Here is a 23,779-nt window from a genome sequence, read left to right as displayed (position 1 = left end):
CTATTACTTTGAAAATAGCTCTCTTCATTAAAAAAAGGTTCACTACTTGAACTATGCATCCACTTTCCTAAAAACACTTTACAAAAGTTTGTTCTGTTCACTACTCTTTTGCTTTTGCTTTGTGATTTCAGTACATTAACCATTTTATCTAATGTACGCATCCTATTCAAAATTAATATGAATAGTTTCCTTTTTAATTCTAATGCTTTTGCTGCAATGGCTTCAATTTCTTTTTTTCTCTTGTAATATTTAGCCTTTTGCTTATATTTCTTTATATCCTTTATCAAATTGGACATAACTCTTCTCTGAAACATTTTTCTACGTATCTCTTTAAATGCTGTTTTTCTGTTTATGTTAAACTTTTCAATTGCAGAAGGTATATTTGCATTAACTAAATTCTCAATTTTTTGCTGTTCTCTATGTTTTGTTACATTTTTCCGAGAACAGACATTTTGTACATTTTTCTTTGTTTTGAATATTTTGTTTAGAAATTGTTTTTTTTGCTTACCAGAAGATTTTTTCTTTTTCCCAACATCAGCATCTTCTACTAACTTTGGTCCTCCAGTTGTCTTCAAATATAGTTTTTTTTTTAGCGTTTTTTGAACTCGAGATTTTGTAGGCATCTTAAATTTTGTTCACTGTTCTTCAGTAATACCTGAAAAAAACTAAAAAAAAAAATCCTTTATTGTATTTAAATATATTACTACATTTCTTTTCACAATAGTCACAAAACGAAATTTCTTTGCCAATTTGAATGCACACAAACTGCTCTTTTTTTTGGGCAAGTGAAAATCTCTTTTACAAACTGTCACATTATGAAACCAAGCTGTTTTTTCAGACCACCACCATGTGTATTCTCTGTGACTGCCTACACTCCAGCAGGGGCAACCAGCCTTAGTGATGCTGAATGTATTTGCATTACAGACTTAAACCTGAAAACCCCACTCGCTTCTAATTACTGTGCATGACTATACATGGCAAGCACATGGGTGTGTGCTAAGCCTCTGCTTCTTCCCCCAAAAATTCGCTCCCCCTTTCCATCTACTGCAACTGTGAAATCACCAGAGCAAGACGCAATAAATCTCTGCCTATAATTCTTCTATGCACACAGAGTCATGTTTTCACATTAGTGCCAAAACGAAATTTCTTTGCCAATTTGAAAGCACACTTACTGCTCTTTTTTTTTCGGGCCAAGTGAAAATCTCTTTTTACAATTTGAAATCACTTTTACAGACTGACACATTCTGAAACCTTTTTTTTAAATTTATTTAAATGCACATGTCCAAGCTGTTTTTTTTTCAGACCACCACCGTGTGTATTCTCTGTGACTGCCTACACTCCAGCAGGGGCAACCAGCCTTAGTGATGCTGAATGTATTTGCATTACAGACTTAAACCTGAAAACCCCACTCGCTTCTAATTACTGTGCATGACTATACATGGCAAGCACATGGGTGTGTGCTAAGCCTCTGCTTCTTCCCCCAAAATTTCGCTCCCCCTTTCCATCTACTGCAACTGTGAAATCACCAGAGCAAGACGCAATAAATCTCTGCCTATAATTCTTCTATGCACACAGAGTCATGTTTTCACATTAGTGCCAAAACGAAATTTCTTTGCCAATTTGAAAGCACACTTACTGCTCTTTTTTTTTCGGGCCAAGTGAAAATCTCTTTTTACAATTTGAAATCACTTTTACAGACTGACACATTCTGAAACCTTTTTTTTAAATTTATTTAAATGCACATGTCCAAGCTGTTTTTTTTTCAGACCACCACCGTGTGTATTCTCTGTGACTGCCTACACTCCAGCAGGGGCAACCAGCCTTAGTGATGCTGAATGTATTTGCATTACAGACTTAAACCTGAAAACCCCACTCGCTTCTAATTACTGTGCATGACTATACATGGCAAGCACATGGGTGTGTGCTAAGCCTCAGCTTCTTCCCCCAAAAATTCGCTCCTCTTTTCCATCTACTGCAACTGTGAAATCACCAGAGCAAGACGCAATAAATCTCTGCCTATAATTCGTCTATGCACACAGAGTCATGTTTTCACATTAGTGCCAAAACGAAATTTCTTTGCCAATTTGAAAGCACACTTACTGCTCTTTTTTTTTCGGGCCAAGTGAAAATCTCTTTTTACAATTTGAAATCACTTTTACAGACTGACACATTCTGAAACCTTTTTTTTAAATTTATTTAAATGCACATGTCCAAGCTGTTTTTTTTTCAGACCACCACCGTGTGTATTCTCTGTGACTGCCTACACTCCAGCAGGGGCAACCAGCCTTAGTGATGCTGAATGTATTTGCATTACAGACTTAAACCTGAAAACCCCACTCGCTTCTAATTACTGTGCATGACTATACATGGCAAGCACATGGGTGTGTGCTAAGCCTCTGCTTCTTCCCCCAAAAATTCGCTCCCCCTTTCCATCTACTGCAACTGTGAAATCACCAGAGCAAGACGCAATAAATCTCTGCCTATAATTCTTCTATGCACACAGAGTCATGTTTTCACATTAGTGCCAAAACGAAATTTCTTTGCCAATTTGAAAGCACACTTACTGCTCTTTTTTTTTCGGGCCAAGTGAAAATCTCTTTTTACAATTTGAAATCACTTTTACAGACTGACACATTCTGAATCCTTTTTTTTAAATTTATTTAAATGCACATGTCCAAGCTGTTTTTTTTTCAGACCACCACCGTGTGTATTCTCTGTGACTGCCTACACTCCAGCAGGGGCAACCAGCCTTAGTGATGCTGAATGTATTTGCATTACAGACTTAAACCTGAAAACCCCACTCGCTTCTAATTACTGTGCATGACTATACATGGCAAGCACATGGGTGTGTGCTAAGCCTCTGCTTCTTCCCCCAAAAATTCGCTCCTCTTTTCCATCTACTGCAACTGTGAAATCACCAGAGCAAGACGCAATAAATCTCTGCCTATAATTCTTCTATGCACACAGAGTCATGTTTTCACATTAGTGCCAAAACGAAATTTCTTTGCCAATTTGAAAGCACACTTACTGCTCTTTTTTTTTCGGGCCAAGTGAAAATCTCTTTTTACAATTTGAAATCACTTTTACAGACTGACACATTCTGAAACCTTTTTTTTAAATTTATTTAAATGCACATGTCCAAGCTGTTTTTTTTTCAGACCACCACCGTGTGTATTCTCTGTGACTGCCTACACTCCAGCAGGGGCAACCAGCCTTAGTGATGCTGAATGTATTTGCATTACAGACTTAAACCTGAAAACCCCACTCGCTTCTAATTACTGTGCATGACTATACATGGCAAGCACATGGGTGTGTGCTAAGCCTCTGCTTCTTCCCCCAAAAATTCGCTCCTCTTTTCCATCTACTGCAACTGTGAAATCACCAGAGCAAGACGCAATAAATCTCTGCCTATAATTCTTCTATGCACACAGAGTCATGTTTTCACATTAGTGCCAAAACGAAATTTCTTTGCCAATTTGAAAGCACACTTACTGCTCTTTTTTTTTCGGGCCAAGTGAAAATCTCTTTTTACAATTTGAAATCACTTTTACAGACTGACACATTCTGAAACCTTTTTTTTAAATTTATTTAAATGCACATGTCCAAGCTGTTTTTTTTTCAGACCACCACCGTGTGTATTCTCTGTGACTGCCTACACTCCAGCAGGGGCAACCAGCCTTAGTGATGCTGAATGTATTTGCATTACAGACTTAAACCTGAAAACCCCACTCGCTTCTAATTACTGTGCATGACTATACATGGCAAGCACATGGGTGTGTGCTAAGCCTCTGCTTCTTCCCCCAAAAATTCGCTCCCCCTTTCCATCTACTGCAACTGTGAAATCACCAGAGCAAGACGCAATAAATCTCTGCCTATAATTCTTCTATGCACACAGAGTCATGTTTTCACATTAGTCCCAAAACGAAATTTCTTTGCCAATTTGAAAGCACACTTACTGCTCTTTTTTTTTCGGGCCAAGTGAAAATCTCTTTTTACAATTTGAAATCACTTTTACAGACTGACACATTCTGAAACCTTTTTTTTAAATTTATTTAAATGCACATGTCCAAGCTGTTTTTTTTTCAGACCACCACCGTGTGTATTCTCTGTGACTGCCTACACTCCAGCAGGGGCAACCAGCCTTAGTGATGCTGAATGTATTTGCATTACAGACTTAAACCTGAAAACCCCACTCGCTTCTAATTACTGTGCATGACTATACATGGCAAGCACATGGGTGTGTGCTAAGCCTCTGCTTCTTCCCCCAAAAATTCGCTCCTCTTTTCCATCTACTGCAACTGTGAAATCACCAGAGCAAGACGCAATAAATCTCTGCCTATAATTCTTCTATGCACACAGAGTCATGTTTTCACATTAGTGCCAAAACGAAATTTTTTTGCCAATTTGAAAGCACACTTACTGCTCTTTTTTTTTCGGGCCAAGTGAAAATCTCTTTTTACAATTTGAAATCACTTTTACAGACTGACACATTCTGAAACCTTTTTTTTAAATTTATTTAAATGCACATGTCCAAGCTGTTTTTTTTTCAGACCACCACCGTGTGTATTCTCTGTGACTGCCTACACTCCAGCAGGGGCAACCAGCCTTAGTGATGCTGAATGTATTTGCATTACAGACTTAAACCTGAAAACCCCACTCGCTTCTAATTACTGTGCATGACTATACATGGCAAGCACATGGGTGTGTGCTAAGCCTCTGCTTCTTCCCCCAAAAATTCGCTCCTCTTTTCCATCTACTGCAACTGTGAAATCACCAGAGCAAGACGCAATAAATCTCTGCCTATAATTCTTCTATGCACACAGAGTCATGTTTTCACATTAGTGCCAAAACGAAATTTTTTTGCCAATTTGAAAGCACACTTACTGCTCTTTTTTTTTCGGGCCAAGTGAAAATCTCTTTTTACAATTTGAAATCACTTTTACAGACTGACACATTCTGAAACCTTTTTTTTAAATTTATTTAAATGCACATGTCCAAGCTGTTTTTTTTTCAGACCACCACCGTGTGTATTCTCTGTGACTGCCTACACTCCAGCAGGGGCAACCAGCCTTAGTGATGCTGAATGTATTTGCATTACAGACTTAAACCTGAAAACCCCACTCGCTTCTAATTACTGTGCATGACTATACATGGCAAGCACATGGGTGTGTGCTAAGCCTCTGCTTCTTCCCCCAAAAATTCGCTCCCCCTTTCCATCTACTGCAACTGTGAAATCACCAGAGCAAGACGCAATAAATCTCTGCCTATAATTCTTCTATGCACACAGAGTCATGTTTTCACATTAGTGCCAAAACGAAATTTCTTTGCCAATTTGAAAGCACACTTACTGCTCTTTTTTTTTCGGGCCAAGTGAAAATCACTTTTACAGACTGACACATTATGAAATCACCATGTGTAACTACAACAAAAACAATTCCCATTTCTATTATTCATTTCTTAAGTTACCACATACATCCCCTCTCAAACTGTAAACTCACCTTTAAAATTAGTTAGTTGTGAAAGAAATGTGACACTCAAACAGCAGATTATCAGAGCCAGGATCTCTGTTGTGTTCACCTCTCTCCTCTCAGCAGAACCAGATAATGGCAAACTTTCCCTCTATTTTTCCACACATATACATGTAAGTTTCAAATCTCAGTGCTTCCCCCTTTTTTTCAAATGTAATGACACATTTCTATTGGTTGAAAACCAACCCTTTTCCAAAAGTACCCTGCCCCCAACTTGACTTCTGCCTAGTACCCTTCCCCCAACTTGACTTCTGCCTGCTACCATAGCAACAGCTCATGGAACACTGCTGTGTGCAGTTAGGTCAGAAGTTCGACACACAATGTTTCAATTCCACAGAGCAAGAGTGCTTGACTTTTCAAACCTAACAGCAAATCCATAGTACTGTTCTTTGGTTACACATTTTTTTGTACCAATACAAAACATGCTTCTATTAATTTTCACATACAGCCTAGTTTTTTTTCTAGAATGGTATGAAACAGCCAATCAGTTCTTTTTGTTTTGTAAAAAATATGTATGCCTCCATTTCCAAACTGTCTTTCTTTTCATATTGCCATTCTACTGAAAGACACCTCCTGAGTGCATCCAGTTCTCCTTTGAAGATGTTCACAGTGTGGATTGTAGGGCACAGCTATGTCTTCTGGAGTGAAAAGTTTGCAGAGAAAACAGATATGGTGAGAGACCTTGCTTTGCCAAATGTAGACATTAAATGGATTGGTCAGAGAGGGTTAAAGTGGCACCAATTGATGCCATTGGTGAAATCCTTCATTCAAATCCAACACCCTGACCTCATAATAGTGCACTGTGGTGGCAATGACCTAGGCACTTTGACTGGGGTAGGTCTGGAAATGCTTATGAAGGACACCTTTGCACAACTGTTTACACTTTTCCCTAAAACTGCCTTTGTGTTTTCCAACATATGCCAAAGGCAAAAATGGAACTGGTCCAATCATTTCTGTCCTCAGATTGACAAAGCAAGAAAGCACGTCAACAAATCTGTTTCTGCTTTCCTCCGTGACTATGGTATGGGTGCCATTTACCACAACAACTTGCGTTACGACATGCAAGACATTTATAGAGGAGATGGTGTGCACTTCAATGATGAAGGGAACAGAGTCTTCCTCTTGAACCTTAGACTCTGCATCGGTACTTACTTGTAGGTACCACTAAAAAAATGACTCCATAAACACAACAGCTCTTTTTAGAGCTCCCTAATTTCTAAACTCTTAAATCTGCTTTTCATTTATTTTTTTTTTATTTTTTTACCGTACGCTTACCGTAAGCTTACCGTACGCGTACCCCGTGATTTTTTTTAAAATCAATAAATGTTTTTTTTGTACTTTTCTGTCCTTCTTTGACCCCCTTACAATTGTTAGGGGGTCTGTAACTCTCCTCATTGCCCCCTTTCCTTGTTTTCACTCTTTTTTTTCAGAGTGAAATACACAAAATGGCGGCCGCCGCTTCCTGGTTTTGGCCGATTCGAATGTTTACTAAGATCTAAGAGCCAATCAGAATCGCGCTCGCGCACGCCACTGTACGCTTACCGTAAGCGTACGGTAAGCGTACCGTAAGCGGGCTCAGATATATATATTGATTTAAAGGCTATTTTCTCAGAATCTACTGAACAGATTTACACCAAACCTACAAAAGGCACTTCCTTGACCTAGGGACTACCTCTCTGCCAATTTTTGAGTAATTCTGTTCAGCCGTTCGGGCTGTAGCTCGTTCTAAAGGTCCTATGGAAAAATGCATGGGAAAAACGCGTTTTGGGACCCCCCTTTTATCTCAGCCCCCGCTTGACGGATCCCCCCGAGACTTTCAGGGTAGGAGCGGAGCGTAGCGCCCCACCTATTTTGAGAAATTCGCGAGGATTCGTCGACCGGCGCCAAAGTTATTCAAAATAGAATGTTGAGGTTTTCCTATGGAAACGTGGTCCTAACTATAACTACCTACTGGCGACCGCCAGTAGGTAATATATATATATATATATATATATATATATATATATATATATATATATATATATATATATATATATACTGGCGATCGCCAGTAGATAGTTATAGTTAGGACCTATCTTCCATAGGAAATCTGCAACATTCTATTCCCAATAACTTTGGCGCCGGTTGACGGATGTTCGCGAAATTTTCCAAACTTTTGGCCAGCTCCGGTCCGCTTCTATCCTGAAAGTCTCGGGGTGAGCCGTCAAGCGGGGGCCGAGAAAAAAGGGGGGTCCCACAACGTGTTTGCCCCATGCAATTTTCCTTAACGATCTTTAGTCGCAGCTACAGCCCGAACTGCTGAACGGAATTACACCAGATTTGGCAAAAAGGTAGCCCTTGGTTCAGAGTCGTGCCTTTTGGTTAAATGGTGTAAATCCGTTCAGTAGTTCCTGAGAATCAAGAGTAAAATCACATATATATCTATGGGCGCGCAGGATCCGCGCACCCTCCCGATGACAAGCAGTATGCTAATTGGCTGTCAACACTCCAAACCAGGAAGTGTTGGCAGCCATCTTGTGCCTTGGCAAAATCCGTGCTGGGTGCGCAGATCCTGCCAATAAAAAAAAAAACAAAGCGCGGGCACCCGCGCTTCGAAAATAATTAGCCCCCGGGAGGTCCAAGTCCCACACTGCCCCGGGGACTGCCACCCCCCGGGGCAAACCATTAATAGTTGCGGAGGGCCACCCCCAGGGGCTAAGTAATGTAATGTTGGGGGGGCGCTAAGGCCCCCTCAAGCCCCAGGGAACCGCCACCCCCGGGGCTTTTTTATAAAGAAAAAATAACCTGCGTTGGGGGGCTTAAGACCCTCATACACCCTGGGGACCGCCACCTTCCCGGGGCTCTAAATATGTAAATAGGGGCGTCCATGACGGACCCCCCAGCCCCGGGGACCACCACCCCCCCAAGGGCTTTCTAAATTGTGGGAGGGGGGCCACGTGGCCCCCCTCCTGGAGCCTTGTCATGGCCCTGGGGACCGCCACCCCCCAGGGCTGGCTTCTGCAGTGTCCCGGGGTGCCCACCCCCGGGACACTGTAGTTTGCTATGGCAGGGCGGGAGCCTTGCCGCTTCCGCCCTGCCATAGCAAACTTGGTTTGAATTCTGAAAGAGAGAGCAGGAAAACCTGCTCTCTCTTTCAAAATTCAAAACCAAAATGCCAGGTCCCGAAGGACGCGGGGAACCGGCGGGACCGTGGGGGGATTGGGTTGATTTGAAAATAACTTTGGCATCGTTTGACGAATCTTCGCGAAATTCTCAAAAAAAAAGTCTATCCAGGTCAGCTCCTATCCTAAAAGTTTGGGGGTGATTCGTCAAGCGGGAGCTGAGAAAAAAGGGGAGTCCCAAAACGCGTTTTCTCCATGTTAATTGCCATAGGAAATTTTGAGACAGGCTACAGCCCGAACTGCTTTACGGAAATACCCCAAATTTTGCAAAAAGGTAGTGCTTGGTTCAGAAAGCGACTTTTTTTTAAAATGGTGTAAATCCGTTCAGTAGTTGCTGAGAAATGTAACAAATAAGAGCCAGAAATCAATTTCCCATAGGAAACTTTAGGCAAGGCTACAGCCCGAACTGCTGAACGGAAGTACCCCAAATTTGGCAAAAATGTAGTGCTTTTGTAAAAAGGTGTAAATCCATGCAGTAGTTGCTGAGAAAATCGGAAAATAAAAATATAGATATCTATGGCCGAGGAGGGTTCGCGAACCCTCCCGACCACAAGCTTTATGCTGGGCGGCTCTAGCCCCCCCACACGCCCCGGGGACTACCACCTCCCCGGGGCAAAAAAAATGGAAATTGGGGGGTCAGTTACGGACCACCACCTCCCCGGGGCTTTCTAATTGAAGGGAGGGAGGCCCGCGGCCCCCCTCGTGTGGAGCCAGTGATGGCCCTGGGGACCGCCACCCCCCCAGGGCCAGCTCCTGCAGTGTCCCGGGGTGTCCACCCCCGGGACACTGCTGTTTGCTATGGTAGGGCAGGAGCCGTGCGGCTCCCGCCCTACCATAGCAAACTCTGCTTTGGATTTTGGAAGCGAGAGCAGGTAACCTGATACATGATAAATATACCTTCTCTCAATTAGGAATTACAGCTCATTAAATGTAATAAGGAATATCCAATGTTAACCCTTTATGACAGGTAGGCCTCAGTAGTGAAAAACAAATTTGGACGTTTTTCACTACCAGGACATGTAGAATTTAAAAGCACATGTCCTACCCTTTGATTACACAGCATCTTGCCCTATGGGCTACTTAGGGCCTACATTAGGGGTGACTTATATGTAATAATAGGGAGTGTAAGGCTTAGCAAGGGGTTTTAAATGCCAAGTCAACATGGCAGTGTAAACTTCATACACAGGCTCTGCAGTGGCAGGCTTGAGACATGTTTAAGGACTACTTGAGTGGGTGGCACAATCAGTGCTGCAGGCCCCCTAGTATCATTTAATTTACAGGCACTGGACACATGCAGTGCACTGTACTAGGAACTTAATGGTAAAATAAATATGCCAAATGTGAATAAGTCAATCAAACCATGTTTATGGGGAGAAGCACATGCACTTTAGAACTGGTTGGCAGTGGTAAAGTGCTCAGAGTCCTAAGGCCAGCAAAAAGGTAGTCAGAAAAAATAGGAAGAGAAAGGCAAAAGGTTTGGGGTGACCCTTCAGACATATAGATATATATATATGATCTGTTTCAACGGGGACACAGCAGACCCCTTCGGCGGTGGTGCGTATGTCGGCCAGATGAGAGAAACCTGTCACATATCAGGAAACATGATCAAAAGTCCAAATCACAAACGTACTCCCAGGAGGTAAATTATGGCAATTTATTAGTGCAGAACACAAACTTCCCAGCGTGTTTTGGCTTAAGCTTTGCTCACGGGTAGGGTAGCATGGTCATCACAACCAATAAATGTGAAAGGTGATCATTAAAACAGTGAAAGGACAACAAACATAAATACATACATATATACACATAGGCACCATCTTGGACTGGGGAGCAAGTCAATAGGCTCAATATAATGGAAATAATCATACACTGACAAAGGATAATACAATATAATAATTCATAAAGCTTCACTGAAAATAAATATCCTAGCACAAGCATTTTCTGAAGACAACCTAAAGTTAGGTTTAGGTTTGAAAAGGGTATCACACCAAACAAACTACTAAACTAAATAGTAAAAAGACCAAACATCAACGGAACATATATCTCATATACTATAAGGTGACTAGAGAGGAATTCAGATATACAAAAATCTCAATTTCAAGATACTTCATAACAAAATAAATACATTCATCCGCTCCCATCTGAAACATATACAATGCTGAAGTGGGCAAATACTTCCCATGACAACCATATCAAATATTATCCCAGTATTGAAGAAAGGAAGTGTAGACAGGAATCCGCCAGGAATCTGTCCAAGTTAAAAATTAAGATCATCAATCTGTTAAAAACAATTCAAAAGGTTAAAACACATTTTTTTAACAGCAGCACATAGTAAAGAAAATAATAAAAAAAATACAAGCTAAACTTTACAAAACAATACATCAAGCAATACATCATCCAGAACAAGAAAACTGCCACTAGTACAGAATAGTTAATTCCCCAAATAAATGTAAATTCTTCATCCTGAATTAAACCACGAGGTGCCTTCCATTCCAAACTAATGACTTAAGACATTTAGCCCTAGTAGTTATGCCTGATTTTCATTTTCAAACACGTTTTGAAAACAAAACATAATAGAAGCTCCTACAATTGAATGAATAAATTCTCTGTGTGAATTTGCATATTTATCGAATTTGATCAATGTTTTGCTTTCCTTTGGCTTGGTTGATGCATCTGTTTATATAATACAGAAATCTATTTGGTTGATTGCTCTCTTGACTCTTTAAACATTGCGCTTTTTTTCAGGAGTCGAAAAGCTCTACCACTCATTTTCATGAGAAAAATCTAGAGCATTGCACACTGGACCTATTTGGAGCAGGCACAGAAACAACTTCTACAACTCTTCGATGGGCTCTTCTACTAATGATGAAATATCCAGAGATACAAAGTAAGAACTGAATGTAAAAATTCTGCCTCATGTTTTATAGCATCACATGATCCTCGATACATCAGTCTGCTTGCTCTTTCGTTCTTAGGTCTCTCCTGAGACAGCACATCTGCTGTTTCTTGCTAGACACTTTGTTTACTTGCAGGTGGATCAGAGACCGCCCATTGCTTACCATTGGTTGGGGTCATCATCACCATTGTTTCATTGCTTATCTTTGGTGAGTGCGTGCCTGCTTCACTTTCTCAGTGTGTTTTTCCTTCTACTGGAGCATGGCACAAGTACTGCTTCTTTGCCCCGTGTCCTTCTACTGCTTGGCCTTTTGGGGATACTTTTTTCTTTTAGTTGCAGCGCTCTATAAGAGTGCATGTGTGAGCAGACCGCCTGCTGCCCGCGTCCAGTTCCGCATTATTGCTTGCACCTGTTTAATCGTGCTTTATTGCTATCATATACTGTTCAAAAACAGGATAATACTTTTGCAAAAAAAGAAGTCCTGCTTGGAAAATAGATACATGGCATGTGTCACAAAAAGAAGCTGCAAAAGTGTTTCATCAGGGAAGGGTTTCTGGGAAATGGAGTGCAGATAATTTTTATATCTATGAAGTGACCAATACTGCCTTGAGCAGATTACCTGTATTTAAATGCAGTTTAATCTGGTTGAGGTACCAGTGAGAATTCACATAGGTCCCCGATCTCAGTTCAAATGCAGTCATTGAAATGAAGCGAACAGGAGAATGATTCACAAAATGTAAAACATAGGCCTTTTTTTATAAATAGTGCATGGACATGTACCTCAATGTAGATCATGCATGGTGCTGTTCTGTCCTTAGATTTGGCTGCAGCACTGCTGTCGGCCTAATGAAATGTTGCCTTGCACATTGCATAGCTGCAAGGTTTCCCAGCTCCATGCATGATGAGCTGCTCTAGTCCAAGGGCCAGATGTATGACCCTATTTTGCATGCGCAAACGGGTGTGCGCATGCAAAATCTAATAAGGCCATGTACAATCCCTATTTAGCGAGTCGCTAAATAGGAATTGCGAGTCGCTATTAGGAAGGGGCGTGCTAAGGGCATCCCTTCCTTATAGCGAGCCAGAAGCCTTTGTAAGAAGTTTTGCAACCGCAATTGCAGTCGCAAAACACTTGCAATTTACCGTCCTCTTCAAAAGGGTGTTAAAGCACTTGCAAATGGAGCCCTTTCCCTTTGTGAATGCAGGGGAAGATATTTTTTAGGGGCAGGCAGAGGTCCCAGGTACCACTACCTGCCCTTAATAAAAGAAACACAAACGTTTCATGTTTCTTTTTTTTAAATGCATCCTGTTTTCCTTTAAGAAAATGGGCTGCATTTAAAAAAAATGCTCTATTTAAAAGCAGTCCCAGACATGGAGGTCTGCTGATACCAGCAGGGGTCTCAAATTGCGAGTGCCTCATGGATATTGATAGTCATGCAATTTGCGACCCCATTGGGAATTGCAAACAGTGTCTCTGACACTCTTGTACATGGCATTTAACGGTTTGCAATTGAGCGCAATTTGCGAGTCGCTAAATGCCATGGTTGTACATCTGGCCCCAAGTTTTTTCTTTGAATTCTGGGACGAGTATTCCTAGTTTTCTAATGGACTAAACAAGACTACAAGTCCCAGAATTGAAAGACAATACCCCGGACTGGAGCATCTGGTCAGACATGGGCCTGGGAAACTTGGTGGGGAGAACGTTGGAAAAGCACTCTCAGGAGAGGATTTTAGACATGAACATAGACATGAGAAGCCACGCCTTCCTGTCTTTATTGATTGCCATGCCATGACTCACTTGATTGTTTTTTTTTTAATTGTGTGTATGGGTTTGTACCAGTGCTTACTTTGAGCCTGTGGTTTCTGGTGCTCAGCACCCGCACTTAATCATCAACACCGGCGCTTCAGCACATATTCATTTTTGGTAGGCACAGAGAGATTACGTTATTCGTCCAGAATCACAGGATGTTGAGCCGACGACGAGACTCGAACCTGGTTCCCCAGCTCTGAAGTCGGCAGCTCTAGTCATTACGCCACATCCTCTCCCCACTTATACGGATTCATAGTTAGTAGTTGATTATGTGCTAGGAAGTGCGAACAGGAGAAATGGACTGGTGGAAGCTGCCTCTTGACGAGAGCCCTGGCACTTATTTATTTACAAACTAGCCGAGTGTTTCTACGTATGTCTCCATCTTTATGCATGTATCTGTATGTGTGAGTCTTTGGGTTTGTGCGGATCTTTGTATATAAGTTTCTGCACGTGGGTGTGTGAATGTTATCTATGTGTGTTTTTTTTCTGTGTGATTGACTTTGTATGTCTCTAAGTTTGTGTGTGCTTGTTTGTATCAGTGTATATCTAAGCATCTGTATGTAGACATATAGATTTGTGTTGGTATGTATGTTTTGTATCAGTGCCTTTGAGGTTGTGTGTCTTTTTATGTCAGTTTCGGTATTTCATTTTTATTTAACACTCTCAAAGCTGAAATTAATGCTTGTATTGTGTTTTGCATTTACGTCCTTACCTAGAGACACATACAGGCTCCCCAAACACATGCACACAAACACATTTGGCCAAAAAACAATCGGGTCATATTTACAAGCCCCTTGCGCCGCCGGTGCGTCACTATGCATCAACAGCGCAGTGTGTTTCCCCATATTTACAAAGTCACGTAAAGCCACCTTGCGTGGCTTGTCATGGCCTTGTAATACGGCTCCTTATCACGCATCACTTTTGCGTGAAAGGGGCGTGTCATGGGTGTTGCTGTGGGTGTTCCAACGCAACACCCATGGATTCTGCCACATTTCCAGATTTACAAGAAATCGTAACCGTGTCAGAATCCTACGCCTCCCCAGGAGAGACATAGGAAGGCGCAACAAGGAGAAATGTGTTCATTTCTCCTTGTTTTTTCCTTTTTCTATGCGTGCTGCTTTCTGCTGGCTGCAGGACATGCTGGGATTTCACTGGAGCAGGTTTGAGGTTGGGACAGGCCCATACAGCTTGGGCCAAGTCAGTGGGCGTCCTCCTCTTCTTAGTTCAACATGGCTTCTTCGGTCCTTATTCTTCTCTTGTCGTTTCGTGTCTGAGGAGGCAAGGTTCAGGGTTGCCCCTAAATACTAAATTTAGGGGCATTACAGGTAGGTACAGGTCGGGACCAATGGGTGGGTGGGTGGGTACACGCCCTATAATGCCACCCACCAGTGGGAGGGGGCATATGCATCTGTCTGGTTGGCTGGGTCCCCCCATCAGCACGATGGTGGGGACTGAGAGTTGTGCTTCACCTTGCCTCCCCCACCTCAGGGGTGGGGTTGGCAAAGGTGGGCACACCACCCTTCCTCACTTGGTTTACCTGCCGATTCTCCTGCCCAAAGTGGGGGTCAGAACCGGTGGGGGCCAGTTCTGGAAGCAGCAAATTGCTGGGGTAGCTCACAAAGGTGGCAAGCCTTTGAAGCTTCCTCTTCGTGGACCCTGCCCATCCTGAGGGAGGCGGCTTGGCCCCTCATCCCAGGATGTGCATTGTTTCAGGCCTCCGAGAGCAGCAGGCTCTCGACCCAGATGTCCAGAAACATGTCTGGTGATGGCAGCTGTCAACAGCCGCTAAGCCAGGGCACTAGAGTTAGGCTGTTTTTCAGGGGACATCTCTAAGATGCCCTCTGAGTGCATTTTCCATTAAATCCCACACTGGCATCAGTGTGGGTTTATTGTGCTGAGAAGTTTGATACCAAACTACCCAGATTTCGGTAAAGCCATTATGGTGCTTTGGAGTTTATAATGACAAACTCCCAGCACCATATTCTCTTAATGGCATTACAGCACTTACAATGTCTAAGAAGTGGCTTAGACACTGTAGGGGTACAGGGCTCGTGCACCTGTACCCTCACCACTGGTATAGTGCACTCAGCTAGAGGGGTGGCTTACATATACCAGGGCAGTGGCTTGTAGGCATGGTACACAGGTATGTGTAATAATAATAAACAAGAGGGAGGTACCCTAATATTTGTATAGGGACACGGTAGTACAAAAAACAAGAACGTGAAAAGTCCCTGAGCAAGAAACAAACATAAAAGAATGGATCATGTGTTGGCCAAGAAGCTGTGCGATACACTAAGCTGAAATATTTGCAATGCCTACAAAATGCAGTGAATGTTAATTAGATACAACAGACCAATAGTAAAACATATAAACAATACATAGCTGATATATTAATAAACACATTTTTTCAATTTAGATAATTTTATTCGGTTTAGACAAAACACGTACATACATTTAAAAACTTCTCATATTAGTGGTAAGAGAATGTTGGTGTACATGGCGACACAATAACATATATAATTAAAAAACATCTCATATACAAAGTCCTATCATATCAGTGTACTTCACAAGACAGTTGACGCAGCGTTTCAGTGAGATGTCACTTTTCACCTTCTTCAGGACAGAGTTTTCTTAAAAATATTGTCTAAATAACCAGAATTAATTAACAGAAAATCAAAATGCATATTGGTTTATTAAAAACTTATCTATCAGATATTTTAACAATTTTATTGACAGTTTAATAGATAAAAACATCTTTAGCAACTATTATGCATTGCACTAAGCAGATTAAAATAACCCAATGATAACATAAAGTTGCACAACATATGATCCCAAGGGAAAAAAAGAGAAAATAAATATTTCTTTTTACATACCTAATTAAAATATTTCTGTAAGGAGGCTTTTTAAGTCACTCAGTAAAATACGGAAAAAAACGGAAGGGCAATCCTCATCCGTAATATCATTGTATAAGAGGAATCTAAAATACAACAAGATATATTTAGGAAAGGGTTATCTTAATCACAAGAAAGCTGATTTTTCATCTATGAGTAAATACTGTTGTGGCATACCTTAGGATCGATACCATAACTTTTAAATTTGCGTTCGTTGAAGCCACCGATGCAGGTTATTTAAAATTCATTTAAGATCGTGACCTTATGAGAATAATACAAAAGTAGATAAGATACCTTGAGGTAGTAGCCCTTGTTGGTCTATAGAATAATGTTCATAGAGGCTTACCATATAAATAACGGTCATTACAAGGCTAAACCGGTGTGCCGTGACTTTGGCTGTGGTTCTTAGTAAACGTTGTTTTCAGTAATTGACGATTACCAAACTGAATGGGTAAACACAAATATGTTTTATCACTACCTAAAAAACTTTACGGGTTAAGTTTAACCAACTATTGTCTATATGGTTAGTTACCTTGTCCGGTTGCTTGGAAATAATGCAAATGTAGAGGTAAAATCTGTAATATCAAAGAAGACACATAGTTTTAATCCATAATGCCCAGTTTCCACCAATGCCCTTATTGATTTTTATATATTTTTTTATACATTTATATATTCATTTATTTGCAATTGTAGTTAGATGTCACTTTACAAAAGGTGTCTAGTCCCATACGACAAAGTAAAGGTGACTAGCTTATGTTTAAAGTTAATTAGGTTCTAGCAAACCCATTTGTGTAAAGTTTTTCAGACGCCTAAGTCTATCACGACAAAATGTATTCTTTGTCACTGATTTTATACCTGCAGCGTGACACTCTAGAGCCTGCTAACATTTTTGTACAATAGCTCCTAAAATTAATAGTTTGACTTTCAGGGCAACTGGGCAAACTATATTCTAGTGTCCTCTGTCTAGCAAAACATTGTCTAGGCTGCACGTATCTCCGGATTCGTCATATTCTAATTCATAACCACGTTATCGACAGGATACACTGGGTGAATATGCCAGCATTCCGTATTCATATTTATGACTTTAAGTGGCAGAGTAATAGGTCTGACTGGTTACAGTTAAAATACGTGAGCAATGGACGATCTGAAAATGCCGTGATTGAAGCATTAGTTTTGCTTTATTAGAAAATACACCTATGATAAAGCATATCAAAACATTGTCCTGATATCTAAACGGGAAGCTTCACCTCCCCCATCTAAATGTGGCATATGTCAACTCGGAAACACTCCCCATAAAGAGACTTTATTATCATTGAAAGCGGCATCTAAAGTTACAAATGTACCGTTCGACTCACCAGATAAAAATACTGCGGCCTCCCTGCTCGCAACGAACAAATTCCGGGTCGGTATACTTCCATCGCCTGTCCTGGAGGTCATTTATGAAGGAAGTATATGTATCAAGTGACCCCCGTGATGAAATTGAGCGTAGACGAAGGGAATTTTTTAATTTTAACTAAATGTAAAATACCAATTTATAGGTCACAGTAATTTAAAAAGATTTTGACCCCATAAGTTAAAAATTAAAATGACCTGATATTAGAGTGAAAATCTTAATACGAATTCAGCGGCCAGTTTAGAATAGGATTATTGTTATAAAACTACGCTTATAATAATATGTGATAACAAATTTCCATTTGACCAAACTAAAAGGGACTGCCTACCAACAAAGGTTAGTATAATCCCATTCTAAAATGGCCGTTGAATTCGTATTAAGATTTTCACTCTAATATCAGGTCATTTTAATTTTGTTTTTTGACCTAGAACATTGTGTGCAGACGAAGACCACAGAGTACAGCAAGAATCGTGAAAGGCAGACGGTTCTCATGTGAAAACACACAAGCATAGTATTAGCGAAAACAAAGGCATGTAGTAACGTGTGCAAAAGCAGCAGCATGGCCGCCAAGCTTATACTAATTTATGCTAATTTAGCAATGTCCATAGTTAATCCCATATCCTCACTACAATGGGCCCTGGGTACCTGGTTTGCAGGAACCCAGGGCACACTCAGTCAAAGCACATCAACAGTTTGGGAAAAAGTGGTGGCAACCATGCAAAAAGAGGGCACTTTCTTACAATAAAGCATAGGGTCATGTGCACTACACAATTATTGCTTAATCATGTATCTTCATTCTTTTATTTGTAGTCTAAAATATTCGCTATACTGTAATCAAAATTACTCATATAATGTGTTGAGCCCTTTAGGCATTTGCTCTCACCTTGACCTTGTGTTTTTATCTTGCTCCCTCTTCTTCGAGTGTCCCTTAGCTTTACTTGTTTTTGTAGTTTTTTCCCCTTCTCCTTCCAGTTTTGGATGGACCCTCCTCTAGCATCCTTTTGATATTTTTACTTTGTCTGTATTTCCCCTTCTTCTTATCATCTATCTCACTATCTGTTCCTCCGTACCTTATTTTGATTTATGGTATTTCTCTTACCTCTGTTTCTTTCCTGTGTGTTGATCATGTATTGGTACCATGATTTCATCCTCCCTAGGTGTGTGTGGGACTTTCCCTTAGGTTCAATTTCTTTTTTACATTTTTTATTATTATTTATTAATCCATGAAAGTTATCACAAGTTACAATGTTTTTTTTTAAAAAAGACAATGGTTAAGAAATACAGTAAAATATCTTTAAAAAAAATACAATATTTCATAATACATAGAAAATAGTGGTGATACATATTACACTGGGTTCCTTAAAGTGCGAGTGCAGGTTTATAAGATCAGCCATATCTCAACTCTATCTTGGCCTCATTCATTAATATTAGACACCATTGGTCCCCAAATCTCCATGCCCAGTTTCTTTTTCTGAATACCTTTAATTTCATATATCCTAAATTCAATATTAAACATAGACAAAAATCGTGCCTTCCAAAGTTCAAAAGAGGGCACGTCTTTTTGGAGCCACATTGAAGTGATGCATAACCGGACCACAGCTGTTACGAGAAAAATCAGATACCTATACTTATATGCCAGTTGATTTGAGACCTCTCTCTCATCTGCCCCCAACAACACCTGGGCAGGAGACAAACTTACTGGACACCCCACAATTTCCGTGAAAAATTTCTCTATGTGCATAAACAAAATCATTAATTGCCGACAAGCAAAAAAAATATGTACTATATCTGCATCATCTGATCCACATCGGAAACATTTCCCGTCATTTGTCCCCCCCGCATTTAAGAAGCTTAGCTGGGGTATAGTAAAGATTGAACAGCATCTTATAGTGTTGTGCAAGGAGGTTCGCAGATATTAACAATTTTCCTGCTAATTCAATGGAGTTTTCTTCCTCACACCAGTGCATCCCAACCTATCATCCCATTTGGTGTTGTGACTCTCTATATCGCTACCCTTAGTATCTAACAATATATTATACAGTATTCCAATACGTGCATTTTTCCTCACTGCTTCTATAATAGGGTTTAGATTTAATTTCAATTGATGTTTGCCTAAATAATCACGGATTTGTAAATATTAAAAAAATTCAAACCTACTGAGATGGAATTTGTCCATTAGCATTTCAAAAGATATTAGACAGCTGTTACCATATAGGTTCCCTAAATAATAAATCCCTTTAGTCCGCCATCTATCTGTGCTCCTATCCCAAACAATCGGTGGAAGAAGTGTAGTAGCAATGAAGGTGGTATACTGCAAAATCCTCTCTATCCCATATTGCTTTCGCACAACTTTCCACACCTCATACGCTGTATTTAAAACCTTAAACCTGATTTTCTTGTAGTAGCTTGGCTCTACATTCATGAACAATCGATTTTTAACCTCGCTGCCAAGTAGTATTTGATAAATTGATGGGGCTTCCGCAGGGCTAGCTGGCTTGTCACCAAATAATTGAATATTCATGTGTTGCAGGATACAAACATAATGATACAGAGTAAAATCTGGCACAGCCCAGCCTCCCTTCTCACGGGGAAGGGTCATATAATGCATGGCTCTGCGAGATTTACCTTGAGCCCATAAAAACTTGGCACACACTGATTGTAGTACTGCAAGTTGGATACATGGGATTTCAAGTGGCACTGATCTAAAAAAATATAAAATTTTGGGTGGTATCAGCATTTTAAGAACATTACAAGGTCCCACAAGCGAAAGGTGTAGACACTCGCATTGGTCCAATTGCTTCCGTTGTAGTGAAGGCAGCGTTTTAGATACATACATTGCTATGTTAGCATAAGCGCCTTAGACGTTAGAAATGCCATCTTGCCACTTTTGCTGCTTTTGCACACGAAAATGCAGATACATGTTATTGTTTGAAAACTGCTTGCGTGCCTTTTTCTTCACATGAGAACTGTCTGTTGTTCACATCCCTAGACGTGCACTGCGACCTTGGTCTGAACATTGTGTTCAGAAACAGTCTGAGCCACCAAACAATGTATGTTTTTGATTTCAGGTTGATCGGCCCACGCTCTAGCCATAACACGCACACAGCTGCAAATATCTGAAAGTCGAGAGCCTGTAATATTGCAGTTTGCATGCATTAGAAACACATTCTGGAGAAGAACTTTTCCAGGCGCAGAGCAAAGCTGATCCTGTGATGTGATTCACCTGATCTGATCTTTACGGTATGGGGTTCCCCATTCAAGCCTAGAGACCTTCTATTAGTATAATAATACTAGCTCACTAGTGAAGGGAGGGTGGTTGTGTTCCATTATCATTTGCAATATGATTTCTCCATTCTTTTTCTATGGGATTGTAACAATGCTGATGGTTTTAATTGTAATCATTTGTCTGCTTATGTTAGCCAAAGTACTGCATCTTAGGACACGTAGTTTATAAAATAAACATTTTAAACTTTACCGTGTCTCTGATTACTCTTATTGTGGACTGATATGGTACAAACAGGTATTTCTGATTCCCACCATTCCTGAGAGTACTCTAAGTCGCTTGTTCTGGGTTGTCTATACATTGGGAGCTCCGAGAGGATACGGAGGACGAATGGGACACTGATGCTAGTCGGATTGGGGTTCTGGGTTCTGAGGTGAGTTTTTGGTACACCGCAATTCACTGAGGTCCTGGTTTCCTGCGCAAAGTTCTGTTCATGAGCAGAATCCCTGCAACACCGTACACCGTTTAAAATGCTGCCCCAGTTAGTATCGACCAATGATTTTAAACAAGTCCTTAGCTTGACACCCAAGTATGTTACCTCACTTACAACCCGTGGATCTTCAAATACAGTTTTGGAACAAAGAATCTGTGTTTTTGCCACGTTAAGTTTGTACCCTGAAGCGGCCCCAAACTTCAATGCCAATTGTTCGATTTCTGGCATGGCTATACTGGGATTCGCGGTTACTACTGCCACATCGTCTGCATATGCAAACACACGGTAATGCTCCTGCTGCCATATAACCGGTTCTATCCCTGCACTTTGTTCTATTATTTTTTAAAACGGATCTATATACTATGAGAACAACAGCGGGGAACAAGGACATCCCTGCATGGTTCCCCGCGAGATACGTACTGGGCTTGATTCGAGACCCATAATACAAATCTTGGCTGATGGACGACCATATAATGCTTGTATGGAGGTAATAAAATTATGTTTAAAACCTATGCATTGCAACACGGCCCATAAAAATTCCCAAGCGCCCGGGCAAATGCTTTTTCACTGTCTAATAGTGTCAGGCTGAATTCACTCCCCGTTGTGCTAGCTATATCTACATGGTTACAACCCTGTTGATATGATTGGTTGTCCCCCTCCCCGGGATAAATCCATGTTGTCTCACAGATACTAAAGGTGTTATTACTTCAGCCAACCGGGTCGCTAAAATCTTAGCGTAGATTTTACCATCTACATTTAAAAGCGATATTGGCCGATATGAGCCTGGTCGATCAGCCGGTTTATCTTTTTTTTTTTAAAGACTATCATACTGGCTTCGTCCCATGATAATGGGGTGGCTCCCACTTGGGCTTGTTGTATGGTGACTAACTCCCCAAAATGTTTTATAGATTTCTAATGGGAGTTTATCAGGCTCAGCCGCTTTACCCATGGGTAGACCATTGACAGCTCTCTCCAATTCCTCCATTGTAATAGGGGTTTCAAACAATTCTGCATCCTGCGTACCCAATTGAGCACGACAATTCTGTAGCAGGGACTCCCTACATGGGAATCATATCCCTCACCAGTATATAATGCCACATAAACGTCCTGAAGCACCTTTAGAATCCCTGTGTCCGTTTCTACTATGTTCCCCTGTGAATCCACCTTAGAGCGAATCCTCTGAGCTGCATCTTTAGATCTAAGCCTCTGCGCCAAACAGCGCCCAGATGCTTCCCCATATTCATAATTTAATTTCATGTTTATAGAGTGTTTCCTCGCTATCTCTTTACTCCAGTATAGATTGATTTTTGCTTTACCCCTAGCTACTTCTTGTATAGATTTGATTTCCAATGTGATACTCAACTATAGCCCATCTCCCAAATTTGTCTGCCAGTTTCCTGCCTGTCCCTTGTATATGATTTTTCGCTAAAATTGCTACCCCTGTGTAGTAGTTGACTGTTCAGTACAGACTAAAGTTGTAAAGCTCAATTCTGCCAATACCTTTCTTTTAGCCAATGGTATGTGGGTTTCCTGTATACATATCAGGTCAATCTGTAACGCCCACAATTCATTTGAAACCCGTTGCCTTTTATTTTTATCATTCAGACCACTTACATTCAGGGAACAAACCCGAATGCCACCGACTATACCACTATCCCCCATCCTTTGTAATTCGTTTGTATACTGCATGCTTCTAACCATTGAATTTCATGTTCTTCATTTGCCAATCTTCATGGATCATTTTTACTGCTTCCCACTCCCCCCCTCCCTACTCCAACACCCCACCCCTTCCTACACACGGTTCCAGCCGGAGCCGTGTCCTCCCCCCACCCATCCCCAAATACAAGGCTTGGAGACACAGGGTCTCCGAGATGGATCAAGCTTCTCATCCCCGGCCCCCACCCCCCGGCCCCCTTCCAAGTGTTAATCACTGCCTTTGAAATATTCACCACCCACCACCATGTAACCTCAATATTGCACCGTCTCACCAACTCACATAAAGAAAGAAATACAATGATCCAATCCATCAGATTTCATTGACTATCCCTCATATAACCTCAATATCGCCCCATCTCACTATCTCAGATAGAAAAAACAAAACAATCAAAACCATCAAATTTCACAATCTATCTGTTTTTTTTTTTTTTTTGCTTTCCTTATTTTTCTTTCTTCACACTATGTCATTTTAGAGGGATTGTAGATACTCTTTAGCGGCTATCTCTGATGTAAAGAACCGAACCTGCTCATTATATATGGTTTTGAGTTTAGCCGAATTCAACAAAAAGGCTTGTGCCCCCTTATCCCGAAACGGAGTAATAAGTTGGTGTAATTGGCATCTTCTCTCAACAGTCAGAGGGCAATAGTCAGGACGCACAAAGAAATCAATCCCC

General features: G+C 40.9%; 1 protein-coding gene across 1 annotated transcript in view; it reads left to right on the top strand.

Annotated features, from left to right (window-relative positions):
* Positions 1 to 23,779, top strand: part of LOC146796632 (cytochrome P450 2K1-like) — a 137,147-nt gene that overhangs the window by 92,874 nt on the left and 20,494 nt on the right. The window contains exon 6 of the mRNA XM_085629297.1: positions 11,432 to 11,573. Within this exon, the coding sequence (XP_085485423.1) occupies positions 11,432 to 11,573 (142 nt within the window). The remainder of the gene's footprint in view (positions 1 to 11,431; positions 11,574 to 23,779) is intronic.

This window comes from Triturus cristatus, chromosome 10, assembly GCF_964204655.1.
Source record: "Triturus cristatus chromosome 10, aTriCri1.1, whole genome shotgun sequence".
In the NCBI taxonomy this organism is placed as follows: domain Eukaryota; kingdom Metazoa; phylum Chordata; class Amphibia; order Caudata; family Salamandridae; genus Triturus; species Triturus cristatus.
Note: the sequence above shows the minus strand (reverse complement) of the source record. Positions and strands in the feature narration are given on the sequence as shown.